We start from the raw sequence: 27,865 nt of genomic DNA on the forward strand, positions 1-27,865 counted from the left end.
TGTTGATATTAAGCAATAATGTGCATTATATATCGTTGAATATGCATACCAAGCCAAATGCCTTAATTGTCCCATCCTTTAAGAAAAGAAACTTGACATTGGTAAAAATAATGTTATCGGATTATTTTTACAGAATCAAAGACATTGTAAAGACAATCAAGTAAGTGAGCGAATGGTGATGCAAAAACACTATAAAACATGTTCGATTCCTATAAACGTAGCCATAGTCAACGTTTCTACTGAAACGCAAAAGCGCAACCCTCAGAGAAGCACGTGCATCATGAAACTGTAACTTTGCATGCCGAACCCTCCTTTAGTGGGGCATAAAAGGCCACGTCAGCAGTGATTCAAACAGACCGCATAGCAATACTGTAGGTAACGCAATAATGCAAAGATTGACGTCATCTCGTCGCAATAATGCCATTGGGAGACTGCAAGCAGCGGCAACTCAACAAGCTGTGGCAAGGCACTTTAGCGTCTCCATACTGACTATCTCAGCTTTATGGGCACGGTACAACACAACTCAAAGTGTTAATGACCAGGGCTGTAGCTAGCAGTGGGGCAAGGGGGGCGAATGCCCCCAGAAAAAATCCGGAAAACATTATAGAAACTTAAAGAAAATTCTCTTCTTAACCGTTTAAGGAGTTTTAGACTATTAACTACTCAGTTGCCCCACCACCACCACCACCACCACCACCAAACAAAAAAAAAATCGTATCTACGGCCCAGATGACAGGCCAAGGTCAGGTCGTCCCAGAGTAGGCCTAACCAACGCCGCTCAAGATCAATACATCCGGGTGCGTCATCTTCGAAATCGAACCACAACAGCAACCACACAAATCCCTGGACTACGCAGAATTTCAGACAGTTCGTAATCGGCTGAGGGAGGCAGCAATTTTCGCTAGAAGACCAGTGAGACGTAACGTTTTGACCCCACGTCACTTAGCGGAGCGTCTGCAGTGGTGCCAGAAGAGGGTGAGATGGACACGTGCCAGGTGGAGGACTATTTTGTTCTCAGATGAGTCGCGTTTTCTCTTGTCACGTGCTGATGGACGCACACGTGTCTACAGACGTCAATGAGAACGTTATGCTCCAAACTGCGTGCAACAAGTCGATCGTTTTGGTGGTGGCAGTGTCATGGTGTCGGCAGGAATCCACCATGGTGGTAGAACGGCTATTGTGCATGTGGTACGTGCACTGACGGGCATCAGATATCGAGACGAGATCCTGCAGCATCACGTCATTCCGCACATGAACGTCAACGGTGGAATGTTTCAGCATGACAATGCCAGACCACATGTTGCACGTTTTAGCGCCACAACGTCCATACATTATCTTGGCCTGCCCGTTCGCCGGATTTAAACCCAATAGAACATCTACGGGATGCACTGGATCAGCGTGTGCGCAGGGGGAATCCACCATCCCAGACACTTCTGCAACTTCTTACGACACTGCAGCATGAGTGGCAGAACATTCCACAACATGTTGTGCAACGTTTGATTGGGCTCGTGATGGTCATAACCGATACTGACAGTTTGCCCACCCCTATTTCACACATATGTCTTTGTACCTGTTTCAGGTGGATTCCCAGAAATACTGTTTCGGACATATACAGAGTAATCCCCTTCCCATGGCGTCTTGATCTTTGGTTGCTTATATCATGTCTACCAGTCTAGGGTTTAAAAAAAAATTAAACTTTGAAAATCAATGTGAAGTTTCTTTTTTTGAAGAGTATATTTAATGGCAAAATTTAACAATACGAGAAGGCTTACTATCAAAAAGAATATGAAAATAAAATATGTTTCATAAAATTTTCCCAGAATATGCTAGATATGAAATAATGATAATAATTTTACAAGAATTACTTATTTAGCTTTGCTACCCATAAAACGTAAATGTTCTGTAATAACAAAACTGAGATCAAGCTTGCAGCCGAGATACATGCATATGCCAAGATGTAAGCACCAAAATAAGTCAAAAATGAATAAACATAATTCAAATACTGAAACTGGAAGAATTATAAAAAATAAAAATAAGTGCTCCTTTTGTCCACATATTATTGATTCAGAAATGCACTTTCTACTGAACTCTAGCAAATGTAGGGAGAGAGACAGAGAGAGAGAGAGAGAGAGAGAGAGAGAGAGAGAGAGAGAGAGAGAGAGAGAGAGAGAGAGAGAGAGAGAGAGAGAGAGAGAGAGAGAGAGAGAGAGAGCAAAACATGCACAAAAGATTGTCATCCAAGATAAATTAAAATTATTCTTTATTGTTACCGTATAAAACATTTAACCATTTTGTTTTGCCACCTTGGTGTTTCAAATCAACCAAAACTGTATTCGATCTTGTGCATCTGAAGGAAGATCGCACAGATGCAGTTATTTATAAATAACATTTCATGGAAATCAAAGGGAGGTGCCATGATTACATTATCCCTGTACACAAACGGGTCACGGGATGGGAATTCTATGGCTTCAGCTACAGTTTTTCCATCAGACATAATAGTAATTTTCATAAGATTGCCCGATTCAGCATCAATGAAATTGGAGCATCCCTTGGTTGGAATGGTGATACGAAAGTTTGTCTTTTTATTCATTGTCAATAAAGATGCTATATTGTGTTGGATACCGAACTATGTTGGCATTAAGGACAATGCAAAGGTACATTTTACTGCCAAGTGTCATTGTTGGTAACCAGTGATTTTAAATATCATATTAACCAATATATATCTTTTTTCGACATGGCAATATTATTTGGACGGTGAGGTCGCGAACAAGCTTCATTATTTCAAGCCAATTCTGTGAGTGGCAGTCCTCCTACAGGCGAAGCAGGAAGGATACCGTAGTCTTGTCGTACTCCTGTTTGACACCCAATAACCGATGTGTATTTTTGTGCTGGGGTGTCGTTAAACATGCGGGGCAGGACCTAGCCCAGTGGTAAAGCGCTCGCTTGATGCGCGTTCGGTGTGGGATCGATCACTGTCGGTGGGCCCATTGGGCTATTTCTCGTTCCAGCCAGTGTACCACGACTGGTATGTGCTATCCTGTCTGTGGGATGGTGCAGATAAAAGACCAGTGGCGTAGGAAGGTGCCGAAAAGTGGTGGGCACACTTATATATTTACACACTTTTACACTGCCCCCCCCCCTTGCCCCCCCCCCCCCCCCGTTTCCTACGCCAGTGTTTAAGATCCCTTGCCTTGCTGTTAATCGAAAAGAGTAGCGGCGACAGCAGGTTTCATTTCTGAATATCTGTGTCGTCCTTAACCATGTCCATGTGTTGAGTGTGTCGTTAAATAAAAAAATTCCTTCCTTCGTTAAACATGCATTCATCCATTCTATGTCATCATCCATGTGCAGATGAGGTCGACGGTGCGTAACCCAAGGATAAAACGCTCGCCTGATGCGCTGTCGGTTTAGGATCGATCCCCGTCGGTGGGCCCATTGCACCACAACTGATATACCAAATGCCGTTGTATGTGCTATCCTGTCTGTGGGGTGGGGTGGTGCAATTTAAAGATCCCTTGCTATTAATGTTTTAGTAGTAGAAACATTAAGCGGGTTTTCTTTCTAAGATTATATGTCAAAATTAGGGGTTTTTTCCTGAAGGTTTTTCACTGACGAAACGTCGATTATTTTTATATACCTTTAACATAATCTGTCCCATCCTCCTACTAAAATGTGTGGTGTTTTTTATTAACAAAAAAAAAAAATCAGTGCAATTTAGAAAACAGTCAAAATTAAATAATTTGTAGTAATGAATGGATGAATGTTTAACAACACCTCAGCACGAAAAATATGGTAACTCCAGTCTTAAGTAGTAAATTCCATAGTAAGAAAAAAGGCGTTCCCTGTGGGAAGGACTATAGGTGGTTTCAGTGGAAACTATTATTTTAAAGTTTTCAATTACCAAATGTTTGACACCTAATAGCCGATGATTCAGGCAGTTAGCTAAGATTTGTGTGTGTGTGTGTGGGGGGGGGGGGGGGGGGGGGGCAGTTAATTTTTGGAAGGAACGAGCATGGGATCCGGGGGCATGCCCTTCTGGAAAGTGATATCTAGAGGCTATGGCATACCATATTGCAGTCTTTTCAGGGAAGATACATATCAGTAATTTTATTATTATTATTTATTATTATTATTATTATTATTATTATTATTATTATTATTATTATTATTATTAATTTATTTAATTTAATTTTATTTTATTTTATTTTTGGAGTGGGTGGGGGGTACGGCCCTGCGATCAATGCGCTCTAGACTCGAGTGCTGTCGTTAGGTCTCACTACACAGATCACTTCCGGGTAACAGTTCATTGTTCCTAATTGGGACACATGTTATGGTTCACATATTCACTTCTAGGAAATGGTGAAGAATTAAAACAATATGTATGTTTAATGGTAAGCCTTCTGGCTGTATTTTGCCCATGTTATTTTGTAATATTGTGCATCGACCTTTTGGGACATGGCTATATAGCGCAAGTGACCGCCGGAGTGAATCGGTTAATGAACCACCTGTTCGGACCGGTACTACAGCCAGATGCGGTCATATAGGAAAAAACTGAGACGGAAATGTTATCAATTTTGGAGTGAAAATAAATGCTTATATAATGTATGTTTGCAATGGTGTATGTTGTTAGTGCCAATGAGAACCCGTTCTATGGGCAATCTTCGCTTGAAGTTGGGCAGTTTAACATGGGTTTCAATGGCAGATGACATCTGTGTAGTGAGACCTTAAACGAAGTTAATTTTAAAATGAAGTACGAAATTGACCGATGTCTTCCGAGTGTGAACGAATGTCACAAGTTCATTGCGCATTATTTGTGCGCATCACAGAGACAATGTGTTTTTGTTTTTAAAAATTAAAATTGCCGTGTTTGTTGAAAAACGATAGTTTGTCAGTGTCAACTCATTAGTTTAATGAAATGTAATTTTAATCTGTTGTTGGTAAATTTTAGTCGAAATACTGACAGTGAGTGACGAGAGCGACAGAATAACAACGTGTTGTGAGCGTAGCCGTAGGTGAACAATCCCCCACCCCTCCCTCAAAAGAGTCCGGCTAAACTTTTAAGTAGTGCAGGGTGCACATTAAATACTTGTCTTAAACCACAACTACGTCCGGAGTAAGGCTAAAGGTATACATTTTTTTTCGTGTCCTATTAGGATATTCATAGGTGTTCAGGAAAAGTATTGCTACGATGCTAGCCGCTATATTTTATGATTATTTATACTATAGTATATATATATATATAGTATAGATTCATATCGAACCCCCCACCTTTCCGATAGAATACATCTGCTAGTTCATTAAAATAAACCTCGTCACCTTGGGCATGCCCGAAGTTTATTTTAATGAACAAATCTGCTGCATGGCCGGGGTTTATTTTAATGTACTGATTTTGTCAAACTCCGTTGACAGCAGATGTATTGGACTACAGGTGTAGACCCAATATCGTATCGCTGACGTCGACACGGTCTTCTATTCAGCTGACAGGTAGGCACAAATTTCTGTTAAATGATACCATATGGTAATGGATATAACTACTAGAGCGAAGAAGTTGAAGTTTGTTTTGTTTAACAACATCACTAGAGCGCATTCATTTATTAATCATCGCCTATTGGATGTCAAATAATTGGTAATTTTGACATAGTTTTAGAGAGGAAACCTGCATTATTTTTCCACAAGTAGCAAGGGATCGTTTATATGCACCATACCACAGGCAGGATAGCACATACCACAGCCTTTACCACTGGGCTGCGTCCCACCCACTAGAGCGAAGATCACCGTAAGTGCATAACTACCTAACTACCTAATGCACTTAAGGTGATCTTAGTGCTAAGATCGCTTTGTGTAACAAGAACATTTAATAATAGTCTTGAACAGACTATAATTTTTTTTTTTTTTACACACCTGTTGGCGATAACATCATTAGTTATTTTTGATAACATATAGTGTTAACACACATACATGTGATAACATTTTAAAGACATACAACTGACCTGGGTGATGACCAGATCACCAATACCATACCATCTAATGGCATGAGTTTGAAATAATACAAATCACTAGCCAAATTCCATTGAATTGAGCACAACATGAAATAGCGCTAAGTTATATCTATATCTATAACTAACACTAACCTAACCCTAAATATATTTAAAACAGTAAATGTTAGGGGAGAAAATAAGGAAATAACTGTCTTGATTCAAGGGTCATTTCATAACTCCCAAGACGTATATATCCATAGTGTTTCAGGCAATAGGATTTCAAATTTCATGGGAAACACTTTTTCGGTTCCTTGCCTACAATTGTGATCATGGGAACCTGTCGGAAACTGTTTATTATTATATTATTGAATAGTCATACTCAATATAATAATCATGGGACAAAAAATTTGGTTCCGTGATTTTACCAACACACTGTTGACACGGTACCAGAAATGATTGTTTTATAAAGGCTGTGGGTGGGTTAGGGTAAAAGAAATATTATTGATCTATACTAATTAGTTCAGTCATATAAATATATACTCCAAACTGAAGCCTAGTACATTATAGATTACCGGGGGGGGGGGGGGGATTTAGCTCAGTTGGTTGACTGTTTGCTTGAGATGCTTGCATTGCAGGGTCGAATCACCTTGGTGGATCCATTCAACTAATTGTTTTTTACTTATTCCAACCAGTGCACCACAACTGGTCAAAGGCCATGGTATGTGCTTTCCTGTCTGTGGGAAAGTGCATATAAAAGATCCCTTGCTGCTAATGGAAAAATGTATCGGGTTTCCTCTGATGACTACGAATCAGAATTAACAAATGTTTGATATTCAATAGCCAATGATTAAAGGGACTGACCCTAGTTTTTAAACACTACAGTATTTTTCTTACTATTAAAGCCGTTTATGATCACTGAAATCGAACATTACTTATATTTTTTTGGATAGATTATCCATTTCCATACAACTGAAGTGTTTCTGGTCAACCTGGTGTTTCTAATACCACAAAATGCATTTTTCATATGTTTAAAAATGCACATGCTTCTGAAAAGTAACGGTTATGTAGTTGAGTTTTAGTCTATTTTTATACGTCCATCTATGATGGGTTGTATTATGGTATGGCATTGTCCGTCCGTTTCTTCCTTCTGTTAACTTTTCTTGTCCGGACCATATCTTGCATACAGATGCATACAGGACCATCAAACCTCACATGTAAGAACAATTTGGGATGGTGGTGTATCGCGTACTATTACTAGGTCACTGTGACCTACTTTTCATGGTCTACTGCATATAACAGTAAATCTTTATCCAGATCATATCTTGCATACAGATGCATACAAAACCATTAAACCACATGAAGGAACAATTTGGGATGGTGGTTAGTCCAAAACAAACTGTTCATTCATCCCATTGCAAAATTCACATAATTAGACTTGAATCATACCCGTAACATATTCATTAATAAGATACGGTTTTCCATCAAACTCCTGATGGGTGTATCATTTATCTCACTGGTACCCTTGTTAAGAGTATATTTTACCGTTTCAACATCACAGACTCTTGTTTCAGTTTGTTGTAACTTTATCCATCAAATGTGTTACAGGTTTGTAAACTAACCAAATTTAGTGTCCATTTTTATGCATTAAAACTAGTCTGTGCCTTTAATTAATCAATGTGCTCTAGTGGTGTCATTAAATAAAACAAACCATTTTTGTAGATTACTATTTTTATTTTATTTATTTCAGAATGCTGGACTGGCAGTGGCTGACTAGAGTATCTCTCGTTTTGGTTGTCACGTTTGACATCAGTGTCGACTGCGTCAGATCCTGGCTGGACTTGAATATACCACAAGAGCATGTGCCTTACTTCTTCACCAACAACCCTCACTTACGACGTCAGTGCTTAGCCGATTCATCATGTCCATATAAGGTTATTTGAAAGACATTTGTGTACCTCTTTAAAACTACCATTTGTTAAAAGCTTTAAATTTCTGAATAATTTTTTATACAACCAGCTTGAATGATTCATGAATGACTGGATATTCATGAACGGCTATGAATATTCGTAAACTGTTAAGTATGTAATTGAAAAAACGATGTACATTAAATTTAATAGAAAAAAATAGCATTTGAATGAATTTAGCTTAGTCCAGAACAAGGAGGCTGTATTCTCGTGTTAGGTCTTATGTAGCAGACTGCTAGTGTGAGATTGGATCTGGCAGAAGAAGACATTAATATTACTGTGCCATGATTTCTTATTTGTTATTTCTCGCTCCAGCCAGTGCACCATGACTGGTATATCAAAGGCCGTGGTATGTGATATCCTGTCTGTGGGATGGTGCACATAAAAGATCCCTTGCTGCTAATCAAAAAGAGTAGCCTATAAAGTGGCGACAGTGGGTTTCCTCTCTCAATATCTGTGTAGTCCTTAACCATATGTCTGACACCATATAACCGTAAATAAAATATGTTGAGTGCATCGTGAAATAAAGTATTTCCTTCATTATTTGTTTTTCTGCCTATTTTAGTTATTTTAGGAATTTATAACTGTTTACACTTAATATCTTTATTGTCTTCATTGTTACTTTGTGTTAAAACTAAATATATATAAATATATATATATATAGAGGTTATTACCCTCGTGTATTTCGGTATCGTCAATATTATATATTAGGAATAAAAATTGTATTATGCGATACCGAAATACACGAGAGTAATAACCTCTTTATCATATAATCTCAAGCTTAATACAACATGTTTTTGTAAACTGTACACGCAACTTTAATTCCAGTCCGCCATTACTAGATATTCAAATGACGTAAGAATATGTGGCGCAGTGTATTTTTGAATGGAAATTACTTCAAATTCGAATGACGTCATTTTGGATGTCCTTACATCAAAATAAAGTTATGCCTAACGTTTTTTGTTTTCTGAACGCTGGACAGCTTTCAGTGTCAAATTGCCATTGAAATGTTTTTATTTGATGACTATTAATGCATACGTCAATCATGGAGTGTCACCCAAGTACGTTTGCTTAAATGTCAATAAACCTAGTGCCGAGACCTCGACTAATTTACATCTAATTTGCAAAGTTATCTAATTCTCAAAGTATGTGATCTAAAAAAATATCACATACTTTGATTGCACTGAAAATGTAAGATATTATATGATAAATAGAGGTTATTACCAGAGTGTGTTTTGGTATCGTAAATATCATATATTAGGGAAAAAATTGTATGACACATTATTTTTATTCATAATACAGTCAAGTACTCTTATAACGAACCGGAAGGGACCATGATAGTTAGTTTGTTATAGCAGTAGTTTGTAGTGCACATTTGTATAATTTGGTCATTAATATTTAGGGAGCTAAAACGGGACTTCATGATCCGTTCGTTCTTTGCAGTAGTTCGTTCTAAGCATGTTCGTTATAAGTGTACTTTACTGTATATGATATTGATGATACTGAAACACATGAGGGAAATAACCTCTTTATCTTATAATCTCATAATCTCAAGCTTAATACAACATGTTTTTGTAAACTGTACCGGCCTCGGTGGTGTAGTGGTTAGGCCATCGGTCTACAGGCTGGTAGGTACTGGGTTCAGATCCCAGTCGAGGCATGGGATTTTTAATCCAGATACCGACTCCCAAACCCTGAGTGAGTGCTCCGCAAGGCTCAATGGGTAGGTGTAAACCACTTGCACCGACCAGTGATCCATAACTGGTTCAACAAAGGCCATGGTTTGTGCTATCCTGTCTGTGGGAAGCGCAAATAAAAGATCCCTTGCTGCTAATTGGAAGAGTAGCCCATGTAGTGGCGACAGCATGTTTCCTCTCAAAATCTGTGTGGTCCTTAACCATATGTCTAATGCCATATAACCGTAAATAAAATGTGTTGAGTGCGTCGTTAAATAAAACATTTCTTTCTTTATTTCTTTCTTTGTAAACTGTATGTAATATATTGACATTCAAATAGTAAGTACTTAACAGTGGGCTGAGATCCGGTACCACTGGAAGTGAACGTAAAAATGCCATGTGTGACTACTGAAGGCCAAGTAAAGCTGGTGCCATGTTTTAACGTACCTATGAGTTGTCTTCTTAATTGTTACCGAAGATATAACACTGTATATGTAATTTTAATTCCAGTCAGCCATTACTCTATATTCAAATGACATAAGAATATGTGACGCTATATCTTTTTGAATGGAAATGATGTCAGACTTGAATGACATCATTTTGGATAAATGTCAATAAACGTAGCACCATTACCTTGATTAATTTACATCTAATTTGCAAAGTTATAAAATTCTGAAAGTATGTGATCTGAAAAATATCACATACTTTGATTACACTGGATATGCTAGCTATTATATGTAATATTAATATATCAGGTGGCCCCCAAAATGATAACCCTACTGAATATAGAATTATTTACATGTATGGGTACTGTAACTTTGATATCTCATACCCATTACTATATGGATATTTGCCACATACAGTGAAAATGTGACACCCCAAAAATGCAACACCAGACAGGTGGGCTACAAGTTTAAATGAGCGTTGCATCCCTTTACTTACAGTTTTGAATCTGTTGCTATTTTTAACAGTATTTCATCTATGGGCCTCAAATTTTCACTGAAGGTGGCAAATATCCAATAGTAATGAGTGTGAAATATCAAAGTTACAGTCCTCATTCTCTCTTTATACAATTTCATATAAAGTAGGATTATTGTTTTTAGGGAGCCACCTATATATGTATCAGGTGGTCCCATATATATGTACAGTCTGACCTTGTTAGAACGACTGTTGTTACTACGACATTTACACCATCCAACCACAAATTGTTGGGAACGAACGTACACCAATGTTATTCTGTTCATTACACCAGAATTCACACCTTCCAACACCAACAGAGCAAATTAGGAACAAACCTGCATCTGACGTCTAAAACCACCTCTTTACAATGACATTACATAATCACAGAAAGAAAGAAAGAAATGTTTTATTTAACGACGCACTCAACACATTTTATTTACGGTTATATGGCATCAGACATATGGTTAAGGACCACACAGATTTTGAGAGGAAACGCGCTGTCGCCACTACATGGGCTACTCTTCTGATTAGCAGCAAGGGATCTTTTAGTTGTGCTTCCCACAGGCAGGGTAGCACAAACCATGGCCTTTGTTGAACCAGTTATGGATCACTGGTCGGTGCAAGTGGTTTACACCTACCCATTGAGCCTTGCGGAGCATTCACTCAGGGTTTGGAGTCGGTATCTGGATTAAAAAACCCATGCCTCGACTGGGATCCGAACCCAGTACCCACCAGCCTGTAGACCGATGGCCTAACCGCGACGCCACCGAGGCCGGTTACACATAATCACAGATGCCGTAGTAGTTGGCAGTACACACACATGGCCATTTGGCATCCTTCATCTCGTCGCGAGCCGGCAGTCACACGATGTCCGAGTCACCGATGTTGGCTAACTCTATAGACATGTATTGCTTTTGAACATAAGCCTTTCATCATTCAATTAAAGGATTAACTTTGAACAATCAAGCCTACTAGTTTTATGACATTTGTAAACAAAGTAGATAACAATCAATTAGATTGATGGTGAATGTGCTTTGATTAATAATAATATACTTAGTATTAAATGATGGTCTGTGATCCATCCCTGTCGGTGCACCACAACTGGTATATTAAATGCTTTAGTATGTGTTATCCTGTCTGTAGGATGGTGCATATAAATGATCACTTGCTACTATTGACACCCAATAGCCGATGATTAATAAATCAATATAAAGACAATTTCGATATAACAACAAAGTGACCCAGGGATGAACGTGGTCATTGTAACGAGGTCGAACTGTATACATGTATCTTTTTTTAAATTAGAGTTTTGCTGTATTTGATTGACAGGTAAGTTGTATTGTAACTTGTAATATTTAATAATTATAAAATGAGCATGAAGATCTCTAAACTATCTCCTATTAGAAATAATTTATTCTGTTTATTTTTTTCTTTAGAATATTGCCAATGTGACAAAGTGTTGGGGTTATGAAAGTGGCTGTCATGAGAAAAACCGCATGAGTTCACCACAATGTCCAGAAGATGCTAATGGATGGTATTATTTTATAAAATCTCAACTTTTTATATATATATAGATTATTATACAAGCTTGTGCGACATACTGACTTTAAGAAACGAGTGTCAGGATTTTTGTATTGTCCGAGCTAAAAAAAATTAAACTTGACCAATCTTTTTGTACTATGTGCATGTCTGTTCTAGTGAATTCATTTAATGTGGTGAACATTCTGCATCATTCAGAGGTTTAAAAAATAGTATGATTTTTTTTGCTCTAAATGTCCCAATCCCATCACTGTCGAAAAATGGTGGATAAAAGCCTGTTGGTGTTGTTTCCAGGGTGAACACGAAGAAGCTGCAAGTTGAGAAGTTCTGGAATTCAGCTGATTTTGGTTATGTGACGGAAAGGAAGAAAGAGTTGACAACGTTTTGTGAAGGACGTGATCAGGTTCATTGCTAATGTCTTAAAAACAGTGTCTTGTTGATGATCTACTACAGGGCACAATATTTCACGAGAACCGTTGTTCTGTTCACATGTCAGTTATGCAACTTTAAAATCACGTGAATTGCCAATTGGTTACATGGTGAACAATTAAATTTTAAAATTAAAAGTACCCTATTAGAAGTCAAATTGAAAATCAGGTGGGTTTTTTAATACATTTGAACCACCAATATAGAATAGAACTGTAGTTCAAGTGTTTTACAGTTAGGTAGGTCTAACTCAACGGTTACTAGAACTATATTCATGTAACCAAACAATTGGTTACCTAAGTAAAACTCACGTGAACCGACTTTCAGTGATCTAAGATTTAGAAATATTATCCCCTGTAATAAATACAGTTTTTAATAATAGTCTGATTCACAGGTTGTGGATGATAAATAAAATTAGTTTATATATGGGTGTTTTTTTAATGGGGTGTGTGGAGGTGAAATAAAATTAGTTTATATATGGGTGTTTTTTTTAATGGGGTGTGTGGAGGTGAAATAAAAGAGACAGTAGTCCATACACCTTTTGTAATGAATTTTTTTACTGAATTTTTTTACTGAATGTTTTAAAAATTTAAATAATATTTTAGCAGAATTAAAAGTACGTAATTAATGACTTCTTTAATTAGGTAAACTTTGAATGGGTACAATTCCCCAGTATCAGAGATCTGATGAGACTGATATTTGACAAGTATGTAATTAATGACTTCTTTAATTAGGTAAACTTTGAATGGGTACAATTCCCCAGTATCAGAGATCTGATGAGACTGATATTTGACAAGTATGTAATTAATGACTTCTTTAATTAGGTAAACTTTGAATGGGTACAATTCCCCAGTATCAGAGATCTGATGAGACTGATATTTGACAAGTATGTAATTAATGACTTCTTTAATTAGGTAAACTTTGAATGGGTACAATTCCCCAGTATCAGAGATCTGATGAGACTGATATTTGACTAGTATGACTTCTTTAATTTATTGTCTATGTGGGGCAGGATTTAGCTCAGTCAGTTGAGTGCTCACCTGAGGTGCTTGTGTTGGTGGATCCATTCAACTGATTGGGTTTCTTCTCGTTCCAACCAGTTCACAACTGGTCATAGGCTGTGGTATATGCTTTTTTGTCTGTGGGAAAGTGCATACAAAAGATCCCTTGCTGCACTAGGAAAAATGTTGCAGGTTTCCTCTGATGACTGCCAGTCAGAATTACCAAATGTTTGACAGCCAATGATTAATTAATCTGTGCTCTAGTGGTGTCGTTAAACAAAAAACTTTTTATTGTCTACGTATGGTCTTCCTGGTTGTTAGATGATGTTTTTGTTATTTGTGCTAAAGCATTTTTGAAACACTTGCTTATTTGTTTACCTTTAATCTATAGTAAGTTATTGCATTAACACTTTCCTACTATGGAATGGGAAATCCCGTTTAAAAAAAAATCACCGTTCAGACTACAGAACGGGAAATCCCGTTGTTTGTTTTCAGTTTGTATTTACCACCAAATTTTTCACAGGTTGACATGCACAATAGAAGCAGTACTAACAACAACATCCTGTAGAAGTTTTACATGGTTTGTCGTGAGAATGTGCTCATTTATTCAGAACTTTCAGCCTATTTAGTATAACTGTTTTGTTAACTGCAATGGCGACATCCATTTTCGATAATACGATCTTCATAGAAAAAGACTGCAATAGTGATGTTTTATCGGAATATAAGAGTGATAATTCCGATGGAATTCCACTAGTGTAAATACTATCACGAATTCAAGATGACATACCACTTTCGAGATTTGCACATGATCGGAAGGATTTTCTAAATGGGTTTATTCATTTACATTGTCACATTTTCATAGAAATGTGCTATATTTTTATAACCAGTGATTTTTTTTAATATACCTCTATATATGTATAATAATGAGCTCCTTCTCATAGAAAATTGATTTATGTTTACAAATATGCTTGAACCAGTCTTCTACTATTAATAATAAATAAGTTATTATCAAATAACACCGGCCTCGGTGCTGTCGTGGTTAGGCCATCGGTCAACAGGCTGGTAGGTACTGGGTTCAGATCCCAGTCGAGGCATGGGATTTTTAATCCAGATACCGACTCCAAACCCTGAGTGAGTGCTCCGCAAGCTCAATGGATAGGTGTAAACCACTTGCACCGACCAGTGATCCATAACTGGTTCAACAAAGGCCATGGTTTGTGCTATCCTGCCTGTGGGAAGTGCAAATAAAAGATCCCTTGCTGCTAATCGGAAAGAGTAGGCCATGAAGTGACAGCAGCGGGTTTCCTCTCAAAATCTGTGTGGTCCTTAACCATATGTCTGACGCCATATAACCGTAAATAAAATGTGTTGAGTGTGTCGTTCAATAAAACATTTCTTTCTTTCTTTCATCAAATAACCATCTGTAAATTTATCCTTTGTTTAACTGTCAATTATATCAATTCCTGGGGCACTTTGAAGACAATGGGTTAACGAATCTGAAAGGGTTAATAATAAATATTTTTGTTAAAACTGTTTTCTTTTTATAGGATGATTCAACTCTGGAATGTGTCCGTTACTTCAGATATTGTAAGGCAACTAATATTTACATGGATTTGAGAAAATCCAACATTCGATCTGGGACAAACAGGTAAAATATAATTGTTTTATGGTAGTAACTAAAGGAGTGTAAAGAATGAAAAGTTAAATAACATAGAAATAGTACAACCTGTATGACAGTTTCAACATGAAAAAGTGAGTTTGTTGAAGGGTGCTTGTCCTTGATGATGCTAACTTTGCATTTGCTGTGAATTATTCCATTTTGATCAAATGTTTGACATCCACTAGCCGATGATTAATAAATCTCTCTAGTGGTGTTGTTAAACAAAACAAACTAACTTTATTCCATTCTACGTGATCAAGTCCCATGCTTAAATGCCAAAATGTTTTACCTACAACTGTATCTCCCAAGTTTAAAAAAATGCTTAAGTGAAGTTATTGTATTTACCTTAACTTGAGGGTTTTTTGTTTCGGTGCTGTTACTACCAGTCTTAAAATTCAAGAAGGGGAGGCTAGAATTAGATGAGAGTGGTGTTTTTCACAAACAATGTTTTTAAAAAAAATTTAAAACTTTTTCATTAAAACAAAATTAAATGTAGAAAAAAAGAAATGTCTCTGTTTGATTAAATGCTTAAAAGAGATGTATTTGTTTTAGTGGATTATACAGTAGGTAAAAAATAAATTATATATGTATTATATATAATCAGATACAGGGAAGATATATTTACTGAAGGTCAAATTGGAGGACACTGTAAGTTGAAGAAAGATGCAGTTAAACAAGAAGGTGAACACAAAAGTCCCCTTCAGTCATGGTGAGTACACTAATATAGGTAATTAATGTGAGGGCTCACAATCAAAACTGGTTGTATTCAAAGTCAAGGTATACTGTCCCACCACCCAATTTTTAATGATGTTTAAAATATTTAGAAACATATGAATCAGGGGTGGGAATTCTCCTCGGATCAGCAGTTTTCCTCTCATGGAACATTGCATTTCCACGCATTTTAATCGTCCTTGCCCCGGACCCCTCTAGATTTCCTCTTCTTTTTTTTTACAGTTCACCAATTCTCACCCCTGATGAATAAAAAACTTCTTTTTTTTCTCTCTTAAATTATGTACAGGTAGCTTTGCATCACTACTTTTACATTTATGTCCTCTTAAAACCCCCAAAACACTTAAATATTGACTGCTTTCATTTTGCAAAGAATGGACATCATGAGTTATTTAAATCTCTTGCTGCTAATCGAAAAGAGTAGCCTATGATGTGGCGACAGCGGGTTTCCTCTCAATATCTGTGTGATCCGTAACCATAGTCCGATGCCATATAACCGTAAATAAAATGTGTTGAGTGCGTCGTTAAATAAAACATTTCCTTCCTTCATGAGTTCTTTAAGTCGGCCCTTGATATAAACTGAAAATTATGTCTGATTGTTAGCTGAACTTTTATATTAGACTTAAATTAGCATGAAAGAATGCATTATCATCCCGAATAAAATGCAGTAATTATCATTCTTAAGACAATTTATTCAGGAAAGATTCGAATAAATATTTAATTTCAAAAAAGTATTTGTTTGGATGTGCTGTTGATTGTCTAAGATGAATTATGAACTTTTTTGTTTTCTCAAAGGTTTGCTGAGCTTGAGAATTATTCATCTTTGGATTTCCATCCAATAAAAGATAACAAATGTGATATTGTAGTAGAAAAGCCAACATATTTCATCAAACTTGATGCAGGTAAGACATACATGAACATGGATTAAATTAAAATATATGGGGTGGGATGTAGCTCAGTAACAGAGTGCTGACCAGAAGTGTTTTATATTATAGGTTAGCATCCGTCATGTTTTTCTCATTCCAACCAATACCATTGAATCTGATCCTGTGGAATGGGCAAGATAATTTTGGTTATAGGATCTGATCCCCTCGGACCCATTCTCTGGATTTCGTACCATCTCAACTGGTGCCACATGACTGGTATATCAAAGGCCGTGGTATGTGCTGTATGTTAGAAAATGCAGATAAAAGATTCCTTGCTACACATCACAGTTACTGTTTATAAATCGATATATACATTAGTGTATTTTTTTTCATTAACCAAACATTCTTTTCCTTTTCTGTTTTTGTGACTTGTATCTCCTCACGTGTTTCAGGTGTAAATATGTATCATCACTTTTGTGACTATGTCAACTTGTACATCTCTCAACATTTCAACAATAGTTTTAGTACAGACGTCAACATTGTCATGTGGGATACCGTGAGTATCACATGTTTAAAAGTAATTAGAAAAAAACTATGTCGCTGGTGATTTGTGCATCTTAGATTTAGGCAACACACCACCATTTGTCGTGTTTTTACTGAGGTCAGGTCAGGTCAGGTCAGGTCAGGTCATAGGTTTTAATGTGCACATTCAGAACAAGCTGTTGTAGCACACTCCTGTCATGGGCGCAGGTGTCGACTTTTGCAGACTCTTCCATCCGGGACAGGAAGTTCCATTACTTGTTGAAGCAGGTAAATATAGACTGGTTTAGGAAATAGTTCCTCATAAAAAAAAATACAAAATTCTGATATGCTTTTTTAAATTTTTCTTTGATGATTACAGATTGGTTGACCTCTTTATATTTAAATAAGCCATTGGTTTGAAGTTGCTTGTTATATGTAGTACTAACTGATAACAAATGTGCAAGTGGTATAGTGCCACTTGTATAATAGCAACACAAGGCAGTGCTCAGGTACGAGGGCTGCTAACTGACAAATTTTGTGGTCGACCTTTGTTGATTTTTTATATGGTACTTGTCAGTTGAGAGCACTGCTTAAAATTAGTAGTCGTATGACCCTCTCGATAGTGTTGTATGTTTTTACAGAATATATTCTGACAGAAATTGTATTGAACTGTATGGAGTAATTAATGGTGGTGTGTAACCTTTAGGATTTAATTTCAGTTTTTAATCATTAACATTTAGACTGCTGTATTAATTTCGACAAAAGCTAGGTTATCAAACCTTAGGTGCAAGCTTATAAAATGTTTGCACTTTTTTTATTTATGGAGTTTATAAATTTATATTCAGATTTTCTCATGAGAATGAGCAAGTGTTGTTACCACAGGTTTTGACGATTGTAAAAATTGGTATTGAGTGTGCCAGTGTGTGTCAACTTAGTATACAAAAACTTCAAACTTATGTATTTATTTTGGAAGTCATTTATATTATCACTTTACCAGTTGCTAGAGGAAATTATTTAAAAATTCATAAGTTCTTCAGTTTATTTTCTTCATAAGTTGTTAACTCTAAAACTATGAAAGAAAAGAATGTTATCTTTTAATTGTAAAAGTAATCATTTGATCAGTTATGCATTATTTTTGTCTTGTGTAAAAATTTATAATTTGAATTTTTATTTTATATTATGTTATTTATTTTTTAGAGTCCTATGTATTATGGAGATTTTTTTGAAGTGACATGGGAAGCATTCACTGATCATCCAGTGATATATTTAAAACAATTTGATGGTATACGTGTGAGTTTATTTATCTTATTTTGACACCAGACTAGTGATTTCCCCTTCTTATGTGATCAGAATATTGATCCAAAAATACCATTAACTTTGGTTATATATCATGTGGAAATAGTTTTAAGAATTGACCGCAATTATTTTTTGGTTCATGCAAGTATGAACCGAAAAAACAATGTGCACACTGTATGATCCCGCATAGTGGGTCATACAAAAGTGTGCACATCGTTTTTTCAGTTCATACTTGCATGAACCAAAAAATAATTGCGGTCAAATCTTATAATTAAATTTATATGCATACTTTAACAATACATAACTGAATTTATTTTGTTTAGCTTTAAATATGCCTGTAGTATTGTTTGTGTAAACTTCATTGATACTTATGTCGCGTAAGAATGCATACGTTCATTCACTATTATTTGAATCAGGTGATTTTTGTAAATGACGTCATTTGGTAAAGGACGTAATCTTGATAAGCGATGCCATTTCATCTAGCTGCTGTGCATTTTTAGAGATCATTTCGTTATATTGGAAGGAATTGTTCTATTCGTGTTTAGTTTATATTTTATGAAAGTGAATGAAGGGAACGTGTCTAACATTTATGCTGTCGGTGGAACCGTTTAATTTTCGCCAACAGCCGTAGAACATCGCTTACAAGTAAGTTACAGGTGTGAAGTTTCCTATATGATTTCTTTGGCCACTGACTGAGTCTCATGTCATGATTAGCGAAGAGGTTTTTTTTTTGTGTGTTTTTTAACCCAATGCGTATAAATCTATAGCATTTTCCATCAATTTATCATATACATTTAAAAAATTATTATTGCTTTTGTAGCTTTCACGTGTATTTTCTTCAAAATATCTAAATATGGTTGCCTGAATAATCCGACTTGTGGGGAGGGGGGGGGGGAGGGAGTAGGCGTGGCTTAAGTTTTTTCAGTTCATCGAGATATGAACAAAAAAAAATAAGCACCTCTGGACCAATCAGATTGCCGTAAAGTGTATAGACACAAAGAAAATTTAATTATATATACATGTACCATATACAGTTACTTTGATTCGACCTTTGGTGATATACAATGGGGAAATGTTACTTTTGATTAGCTGTTTCAAATTTGGGTTATACAACATGGTGGAAATACTGTTAGTTTGGAACTTCGAACTGTTTGGAACTTTAGTTCAGTCTGTTATATGCATCATTGCTTGAGGTCGGAGTAAGTATGCCTTCTAATATAATAATAGAGTTTGAATTTATCAATGACAGTTGTCATCGTTGAGATATAAATTGCTCTTAAATCGATGGCACTTTTGTGCTCTTGGTAAAGCTCCTCAAAAATGTCAAAATGTATACACCTGGTGTACATTTTCTGCAAGTATTTAACATTTGTACATTTGGAATATGTCTACATACAGCAAAATAACCTTTCAGTCTTGTTTATTTGCTGCAAAAGTAATTTAAAAAAAAGTTGGCATAGGCAGACTCAAAATTGCTGTTTTACCCACAGCAATTCTTTTAAAAAGTGCTATGGGACACAAATTCTTAAGTTCAAGCCCTGTAATAACAATTCTAAGCATTCATCAACTAAATGGTTAATGAAAAAAACATTATCTCATTGTTTTGATATATTTTTGTCTTTTGTCAGGTTTGTTTTCGCCAAGCAGTATTTTCATTCCTGGCCCGTATGAGATTTGGATTATATTACAATATGCCTCTGGTAAATATTCCAAAAGTTGTATGTCATTGATATGAAACGGACGGTAACCATTTACTTTAAGACTTTTAAGTGCTGACTTTAATTCAATGCAATTGTTTGTGCTGGGGTGTTCCGAGAACATTTTTTTTCAGTATTGTGTCACAATTCACTATGCAAGTTTCAGAAATTGCTACATAATATTGAACATTAAACACTAGTTGCTAATAAATTTTCAATTGACTAGAAATATCGCTAATCAATATTTTGAAAACAAAATGTTCCCTGGTGTTATTAAATATTAATTCATTCATTACTGATGCCAAGTTCGCGTCTCAGAACTGGGTTTTAACAACTTGTTGAAATACACATAAGTAGCTAATACAAACAAGATGATGCTGTGACTTCCATCACACATTTTCTTTCTGCAGATTCCTGGTTGCTATGGAAGCAGTCTGATACGTGCGTTTAGTCAGCATGTTCTTCACCGTCTTCAGATACAACAGAATGGACCACTGGTTTGTGATGCTTGGTCATATTATAATCCATCCCATCCTCCTACAAAAATGTTTTTTTGTAAATAATTTCAGTTTGGTTTGACGTAAGAAGAAAAGTAAAAGTGTTTTGGAAATAACAAAAATAAAACGAAACACAAACCCTATTTTTGTGTGCAATTTAGAAAACAATTGGCTCAGAAATAAATAACACAGATTTTGAGAGGAAACCCGCTGTCACCACTACATGGGCTACTCTTTCTGATTAGCAGCAAGGGATCTTTCATTTGCGCTTCCCACAGGCAGGATAGCACAAACCATGGCCTTTGTTGAACCAGTTATGGATCACTGGGCATTGAGCCTTGCGGAGCACTCACTCAGGGTTTGGAGTCGGTATCTGGATTAAAAATCCCCTGCCTTGACTGGGATCCGAACCCAGTACCTACCAGCCTGTAGACTGATGGCCCAACCTAACTGAGATGTTAACTATGCATGCCTTGTCTTTTCTTAATGAAAGGAGTGTTTAACTGAGGTGTTAACTATGCATGCCTTGTCTTTTCTTAATAAAAGGAGTGTTTAACTGAGGTGTTAACTATGCATGCCTTGTTTTTTCTTAATAAAAGGATTTCTATAGACATTACCTGTCCTCAAACAAGTGCACCTCCCCCCCACGCAAGTGGTCTGGTCCGAACATCCCAACAGCCAATGGGATGGCCTAAATTCTTCTACTGCATACTGCTCTCTAGTTCCGGTCACATGACTGTAACTTCCTTCTTTTTCTCTTCGCTAAAGGGTCTGGACGTCCTTTTGCTTGGCTCTGTTTGGAGTCAACTTTTATAAGACCTTTGGTTTTGTATTAGTGTTTGGGTGAAATGTTTTTCACCTTCGTTTTCATTAGCTTTCGTATGTTCTTTTTTCGCGTATTTCACTTGACTTCCAAGCGTTTAATTACATGAAATGTTGTTTTATATTGCCGGTTGTCGTGTCGGACGCCATTTGCAAAATGGCGTCTGTGTTGACTGGCTTTGTGTTTGGGTGAAATGTTTTTCACCTTAATTTTCGTTAGCTTTCGTTAGCTTTCATATGTGTCTTTCGCGTATTTCGCTTGACTTGCCAAGTGTTAATTACATGAAATGTTGTTATATCGCCGGTTGTCGTGTCGGACGCCATTTGCAAAATGGCGTCTTTATTTACCGGCTTTGTATTTGTGTTATGGTTGGTTTTTCTTTCTTTTCACAGATTGAAAAATTACTATTATCATATCTGATAATGTTCAGGCGACTAGTTCGAGCGTGTTACGCTGGAAGAAGTTAGCCGGCGGCGACCCAGGTTGTCCGTGTTCGTGTGGCCTCACTTCTAGATGCGACCTTTGTGCGGGCTTGTCTGATGTCGAGTTCGCGGCTTACCTGAAGGTGGTGTCAGCGAGGACCAAGAAGGTGGAATCTTCGAGGACCAAGAAGGTGGAATCTTCGCCTTCGATTGCTGACTCCGTGGCGGAAGAGTTACGTTCAATTCTACCGACCATGCTGGAAGAAACAATGGCGTCAATGGCGACCTTACCTAAATCGGCGAGTTCGGGTCAGGTCCGGTTCCAGTCCCCTCTTCAGGGGGTGCGGCTTCTTTCAGCTCCACCGTTACTTAAGACTTCGGATGACAGGCCTGCGGTCTCTACGCAGCCCTCTAAGAAGCCGGCTCATTCAGATAGACGCTCCACGGATTCCAAGGCTCACCGATCTTCGGCGGGGAAGTTCCCCTTCGGCGCATCGGAGCCGGGACCGTAGCCGTTCCACATGACCTGTATGGCTCCCTACGGGTTCCATAGATCGTCAGCGCCAACCTTCAGTTGATGTGGCTTCCAAGGCCTCCCGAGGGCTAGACGGGACCATCCACGGTCCGGTTTAACCAGCGGCTTCCATTACGGTACATCGATTGGCCTGTGCTCGAGTTCTACGAGACTTTGGTGAGATGAAGCGCCTGCGGCATCTGTCATTGAAGAGCCCGACTCTACGGACCATATGACTATGAGGGATTGCTTGGCGGCTGTCTACGACATGTTGCCGTCCTTGCCACATCCAACGACGATGTGGTCATCCGTTCCTTGGTATCCACACGGGACCGCCCACGGTCCGGTTCTCCGTATCTCCATCGGGCCATGACCAGGCGACTGGCCTGTCACGGGTGCTACGTGACTTTCTGATGATGTATCGGTTCATGCGTGCTGGAAGATCTGGATGCGGCGGACCACTTGTCACTGAGGGATTGTCTGGCTGTCATATCTGATATGCTACCGCCGCTGGCCCATCCACCGGTTTTCAGCCAAGAAGGGTCCGGGTTTCGATGATCGCCACGGAGGTTCCACCGGCAGATATCGGCATTCGATCGTTGGCTGCCACAGGCCCCCCGTCGGTTTACACGGCTACCAGTACTGGCCCGTGCGTATCGTTGTTTCCGCAAGCAGACGGAGCCCTGTAACGAATTGGAAAATTGCGTCATCGGCTCACCGTTTTCGGTACCGTCGTCCCGTGATCGATCGAAGTGGTGCAGTGTCCAGGGTTCCACTGGCTCCTGCCGGTCCGTGTACATCGTACCGTCCACACCAGTCGGCAGCTGATTCGGCGTTCAGGGTTACACCGGCTCCTGACGGGACCGTCCACGGTCCGTGTTTCCGATGCAGCCAGTACATTGGATCGAAGTGCCTGTGCCAGGTTACTGACCGATTTTCCAGATGATGCGTCGGCACCTTCCGTTATAGAAGATCCGGACGCAGTGACCCACATGGCTGTGACTGTTTGTCTCGCTGCGGTGTATATGCTTTCGTCACTTCACAGTCCACTCGCACCATTCTAGAAGGTTTCCGTTTGAGGACTGATCCGATGTCGGTTTACTTGAGTAGACTTCGTTTGTGCCGTTCCCCCATTCGTCACAACGAACGTATCCCGTCTTCAACCTATCCTTCAACGGTGTGACGCCGGCCTTGGATTGACGCTGTTCCGGCGGACCAGACGTCTTCCTAGAACTTTACAGATTGGCACGTCCTGTCGTGGCTTCAGTTCAGCGTACATGTTCATGTACATGGCGACCATAAACCTCTCTCATGTGCAGGATGCCAGAGGATATGCCTTGGTTCTAGGCCGTCGACTTTGATGTTGGTCTACCCGTATATCTTCCGTGACGTCGATGTGCACTACGATTGCACACTATCGTCAACCGACTTGCCTGAAGCGATCCATTCTTGACTTTCAGCACAACCGGTAATCTTGGCAGACCTGTGGTCTACATACGCTCCTTTGCCGTGAAGGGGGTCGACGTTACAAGCCGTTCCGGGGTGTTGGTTTAGGTTGGTGACGACGAAGTCTACTGTCCCGGTCACTTGTGTTGAGATCCCGTGCACCGATATTCTCTTGTTCGAGGAAGGTTCAGCGACTTTGGCAGATCGTTCTCTATATCCGGTGGCGATGCAAGACAGTCCGCTACTTCCCGCTGGTTTCCGGAAGTTTATCCAGTTGCCCATCACGTGTACGGGGGTTTTAACCGTCACCGTTTTCCTATGGTTCATTGCGGCTTATCACTCACTGACGTGTTACTGTTGTTACCGCCAGAGTTCGTGACCGCTGCTGTCTATATGGTCTCTGCTGCTGTTTCGCACCGGGTGGGTGGTGACGGCCGTTGGATTTTAGCCGTTGCTGTTTTGCGTTGCTTCACTTCCAGGTCATATCGGGCATGTAGCGTAGCGAGTTGCTACGCTGTCTTGGCTCTTGCCTGTATCACGGGTCGCTGTTCCGATGTCTTGATTCCTGAATCCACTCTATTACTGTTCATGAAGTATCATTGCAAGAGTAATTTTGACGTCGCCGCACATTTTTATGCTTAGAGGTCCGCGGTATCCAGTTTGTTTTCGTGAATCCATGCATTTCAGTACAATAACGCAGATTTAGCTGATCCGGTTACCAGTCGCCTTGCAGTCCAGTCCCTGGTTGGTGGCTGTGTGTTTCCAATGAAGCCGATCTACCCATCAACCTGTTGGTGTGTTTGTCAGTTACGTCATCTTTCTTTGGCGAGAGATGCTGTCAGGCGCCTCTCGCATGGTAGCCACAGACAGTACTCACACTACCCGCGGTGGCTTATCATCAACCGTCAGCGCTGAACCCACTCCAGCAGCCTGCTGCCAGTTACTTATCGTCTCTACAAGCTGGTGGACGAGATTCCGTTTGCAACTTCGGGCTCGCCATAATTGCCAGGGGTTTCCAATGTACTAGTCGACACACTGTCTCGGCCGTCGTCTCCACAGCGCAGGCATAATCCCGGTTAGTGCTTTTCGGAATGGATGCTCCATCCCTCCTGCGTTTCGATGGGTTTGTGCGACTTGACTTTGGACCTACCAAACATCCCTCCCGATCTCTTTCGCCACACGACATTCAACCATCAGCTGAGGGTTTACGTGTCTCCTGTTGCTGTATCCCGAAGCTCTGGAGGCTCGACGCCTTGGTCCATCAGCTGGGAAACATATGGACGCGTACGCTTTTCCCTCCACGAATCCTCCTTCCAAGGGTGCTTCAGAGGTTTCAGCTGTACCATTGTCGCCTGTTTTACTTCCCATTGCTCCCAATGTGGCCATGCCAGGATGTGGTATCCATATCTAATCCGTCTTGCCGATCCACATCCTTTAAAATCCCGCTGCCATACTGGGATCATATCTTTGCTGCAATCCCACGTCAAGACTATACCATCCACGTCCCAGTTTGGTTCCAACTGCACGCTTGGACTTTATCGCCAAGAGTTTGAGGAAAGAAAGGTTTATTCTTCACAGTCTACGGCTGCCATTTTGAAAGCCGCACATGATCATCTACTACTAAGTCCTATTGATGCGTTTGCTTTTCACCGAGGGTGTTTCCCGGCAAAACCTCAAACCCTCAGACGATTCCAGATACTTCGTCCTTGCTGGGTTTTTTGGCTGTATCTGCGGAACCACTTTACGATTAAAGGGGTCTACCATCCGCTGGGTCTTTCGGTCATCGCTACTGTTCGTGATTTCGCTACTGGAACCGAAGTTTATCGGGTATTCCTGAGATCCATAAGATTGTAATCAAAAGGGTTTCGCCTTGGATGATCAAGTACACCGTTTTCGGCGGCCACCAAGATGGGACCTGAACTGGTGTTTACGAGCGTTATCGACCGCACCTTATGAGCGCGACAAATCCTCTTCCCCTGCAACCGACTTGACTGCGGAATACGGTGGTTTTTTACTCGTTTTGCCACGGCTGCCCTGTGTCCGAGACTCCATGCTCTTGAATGTAGACTTGGTAGCGTTTTTCAACCAGAGCGGCCGTGGCAGTCAACTTGGGGTTACTCATGAACTTGTGTTGCAAAGAATCGTTACCAGACCAATCGCCTCGGTCGTAATTGTTGTGCAGGCCCTCTCCTCTATACGTTGGTCCGGCGGTGACGTTGAGGACTTGGACGTTGTGCACCCTTTCAGCAGCCCTGCACCAGTACCTCGAAGAGGACCAGATCTTTTCGACAACATCGCAAAAGACTTTTCCTTTCCGTAACCAGAGTTCGGTTGAGGGACCTTACCAAGAACACGGTGGCCACCCTGGATCCGGTCCCTTCTATCCTTAACCGCCTAGCAGAAGGAGGGTTTACCTGCTCCGTCTGCTTCTACTCCGCCATGAAGCTCCGTGCCTTCGGCTGCCACGCTGTCCCTGCACTGCAACACACCCATTCACACACATTATCACTGGTTGTCTTTCTGGGCTACGGCTCCATTCGTCGCCCAACTATTTATCTGAGGGATGTCATCCACCACAGAACAGGACGTTGAGGGGTTCCATCATCTGGGTCCGGTTGTTGCTGCACAGACTCTGTTTAAATACAAGCCGTCCTCGTCGCCGTTGAATGGTCCTGTCTGATTCTGGGCTGCCATACACGAGATGTCCATCGAATAGACAGATGAGGATTTCGCTTGAGAACTTTTGTTCTTTTTTGCCACAGTTTCACGTACTGGTGCCCGGAACTTTTGTCTCGATAACCCTTTACCCTGGCACTGCATGTGTTATTGGTGTGCGTTATTGAACTAACAGATCTTTTGGTGTACTAGAACAGAAAACACTCGTGGGGTCTTGTTTTGTTCAATGTTCTGAACGGATGGCACCTCATTATTAGTTGTCCGCTTGTTAATTGAAAAAACTATAACACTTCAATCACGTTGGGAGTTACCTACCACGCCCTTGCATCCCTGGTGGCTACGTCTTTCCCACCCTGTCAGAAACCCGCATGAGATGTGGCTTCCGCCTCCTGGTCCATGTGTTTCTAGGAGCCGTACCTGCCACTGCTGACGGGATGCCACCATTCATTCTTCTTGGTTGTTGTGTTACTACCATCACCTGCATTGGTCTGTGACGGCATATCCTAGATGTGAGGGCTTACCAAGGTTGGCCTTATTTCTTCCACTAGTCAGCTCTCTTCATCCGGTTGGGGAGTTATCACAAAGCATCTACGGATCTCGGCCCCCCTCCGCATCTCTGTTTAATGCTGTCAGCTTGTTTAGAGACATGGTAAATGTCTATCGAAATGGACGAAAACTTGTGAGTGTTTTCTCTGTTATAGATACATTACCTGTCCTCAAGATTCCTCCCGCCCGGGCCTCCCCAGCTTTCCTGTTTCTCCGTGCGATGCGCTTTCGAGGGAAAAAGAAGGAAGTTACAGTCATGTGACCGGAACTATAGAGGGCGAGTATGCAGTAGAATAATTTAGGCCATCCATTGGCTGTTGGGATGTTCGGACCAGACCACTTGCGTGGGGGGTGGAGGTGCACTTGTTTGAGGACAGGTAATGTGATCTATAAAGAGAAACACTTCAAGTTTCTCCAGGTTTAATGAGGTTTAACATGCATGCCTTTTCTTTGCCATCTGTGTGAAAAGTCATTAAAAAGATTCCTTGTGCTAATAAAGGTAATAGGTTTATTGTGTCAAATTATTAAATGTTTTTAACTCTAATACGTATCAAAAAAACTAAATACCCTTAAAGTCCAAAATTTGGAAAAAACTTTTCGTAATTGCCATTTTCAGCTATTGATGTT

At 39.6% G+C, this 27,865-nt stretch overlaps 1 protein-coding gene across 5 annotated transcripts in view; it reads left to right on the top strand.

Moving 5' to 3' along the window:
• Positions 1 to 4,827: 4,827 nt before the first annotated feature.
• Positions 4,828 to 27,865, top strand: part of LOC121369219 (EGF domain-specific O-linked N-acetylglucosamine transferase-like) — a 30,343-nt gene continuing 7,305 nt past the window's right edge. The window contains exons 1-12 of one of the 5 annotated variants that reach the window (XM_041494158.1): positions 4,828 to 5,012; positions 5,410 to 5,484; positions 7,726 to 7,909; positions 12,015 to 12,112; positions 12,412 to 12,520; positions 15,092 to 15,192; positions 15,809 to 15,913; positions 16,729 to 16,835; positions 17,252 to 17,355; positions 18,519 to 18,611; positions 20,246 to 20,317; positions 20,725 to 20,811. In XM_041494158.1, the coding sequence (XP_041350092.1) occupies positions 7,727 to 7,909; positions 12,015 to 12,112; positions 12,412 to 12,520; positions 15,092 to 15,192; positions 15,809 to 15,913; positions 16,729 to 16,835; positions 17,252 to 17,355; positions 18,519 to 18,611; positions 20,246 to 20,317; positions 20,725 to 20,811 (1,059 nt within the window). In that variant the 5' untranslated portion in view covers positions 4,828 to 5,012; positions 5,410 to 5,484; position 7,726. Of the gene's footprint in view, positions 5,126 to 5,161; positions 5,485 to 7,725; positions 7,910 to 12,014; positions 12,113 to 12,411; positions 12,521 to 15,091; positions 15,193 to 15,808; positions 15,914 to 16,728; positions 16,836 to 17,251; positions 17,356 to 18,518; positions 18,612 to 20,245; positions 20,318 to 20,724; positions 20,812 to 27,865 lie in introns of those variants that run through there. The other 4 variants (XM_041494159.1, XM_041494156.1, XM_041494160.1 and 1 more) reach the window with 4 other exon arrangements.

This window comes from Gigantopelta aegis, chromosome 3 (assembly GCF_016097555.1).
Source record: "Gigantopelta aegis isolate Gae_Host chromosome 3, Gae_host_genome, whole genome shotgun sequence".
Classification (NCBI taxonomy): domain Eukaryota; kingdom Metazoa; phylum Mollusca; class Gastropoda; order Neomphalida; family Peltospiridae; genus Gigantopelta; species Gigantopelta aegis.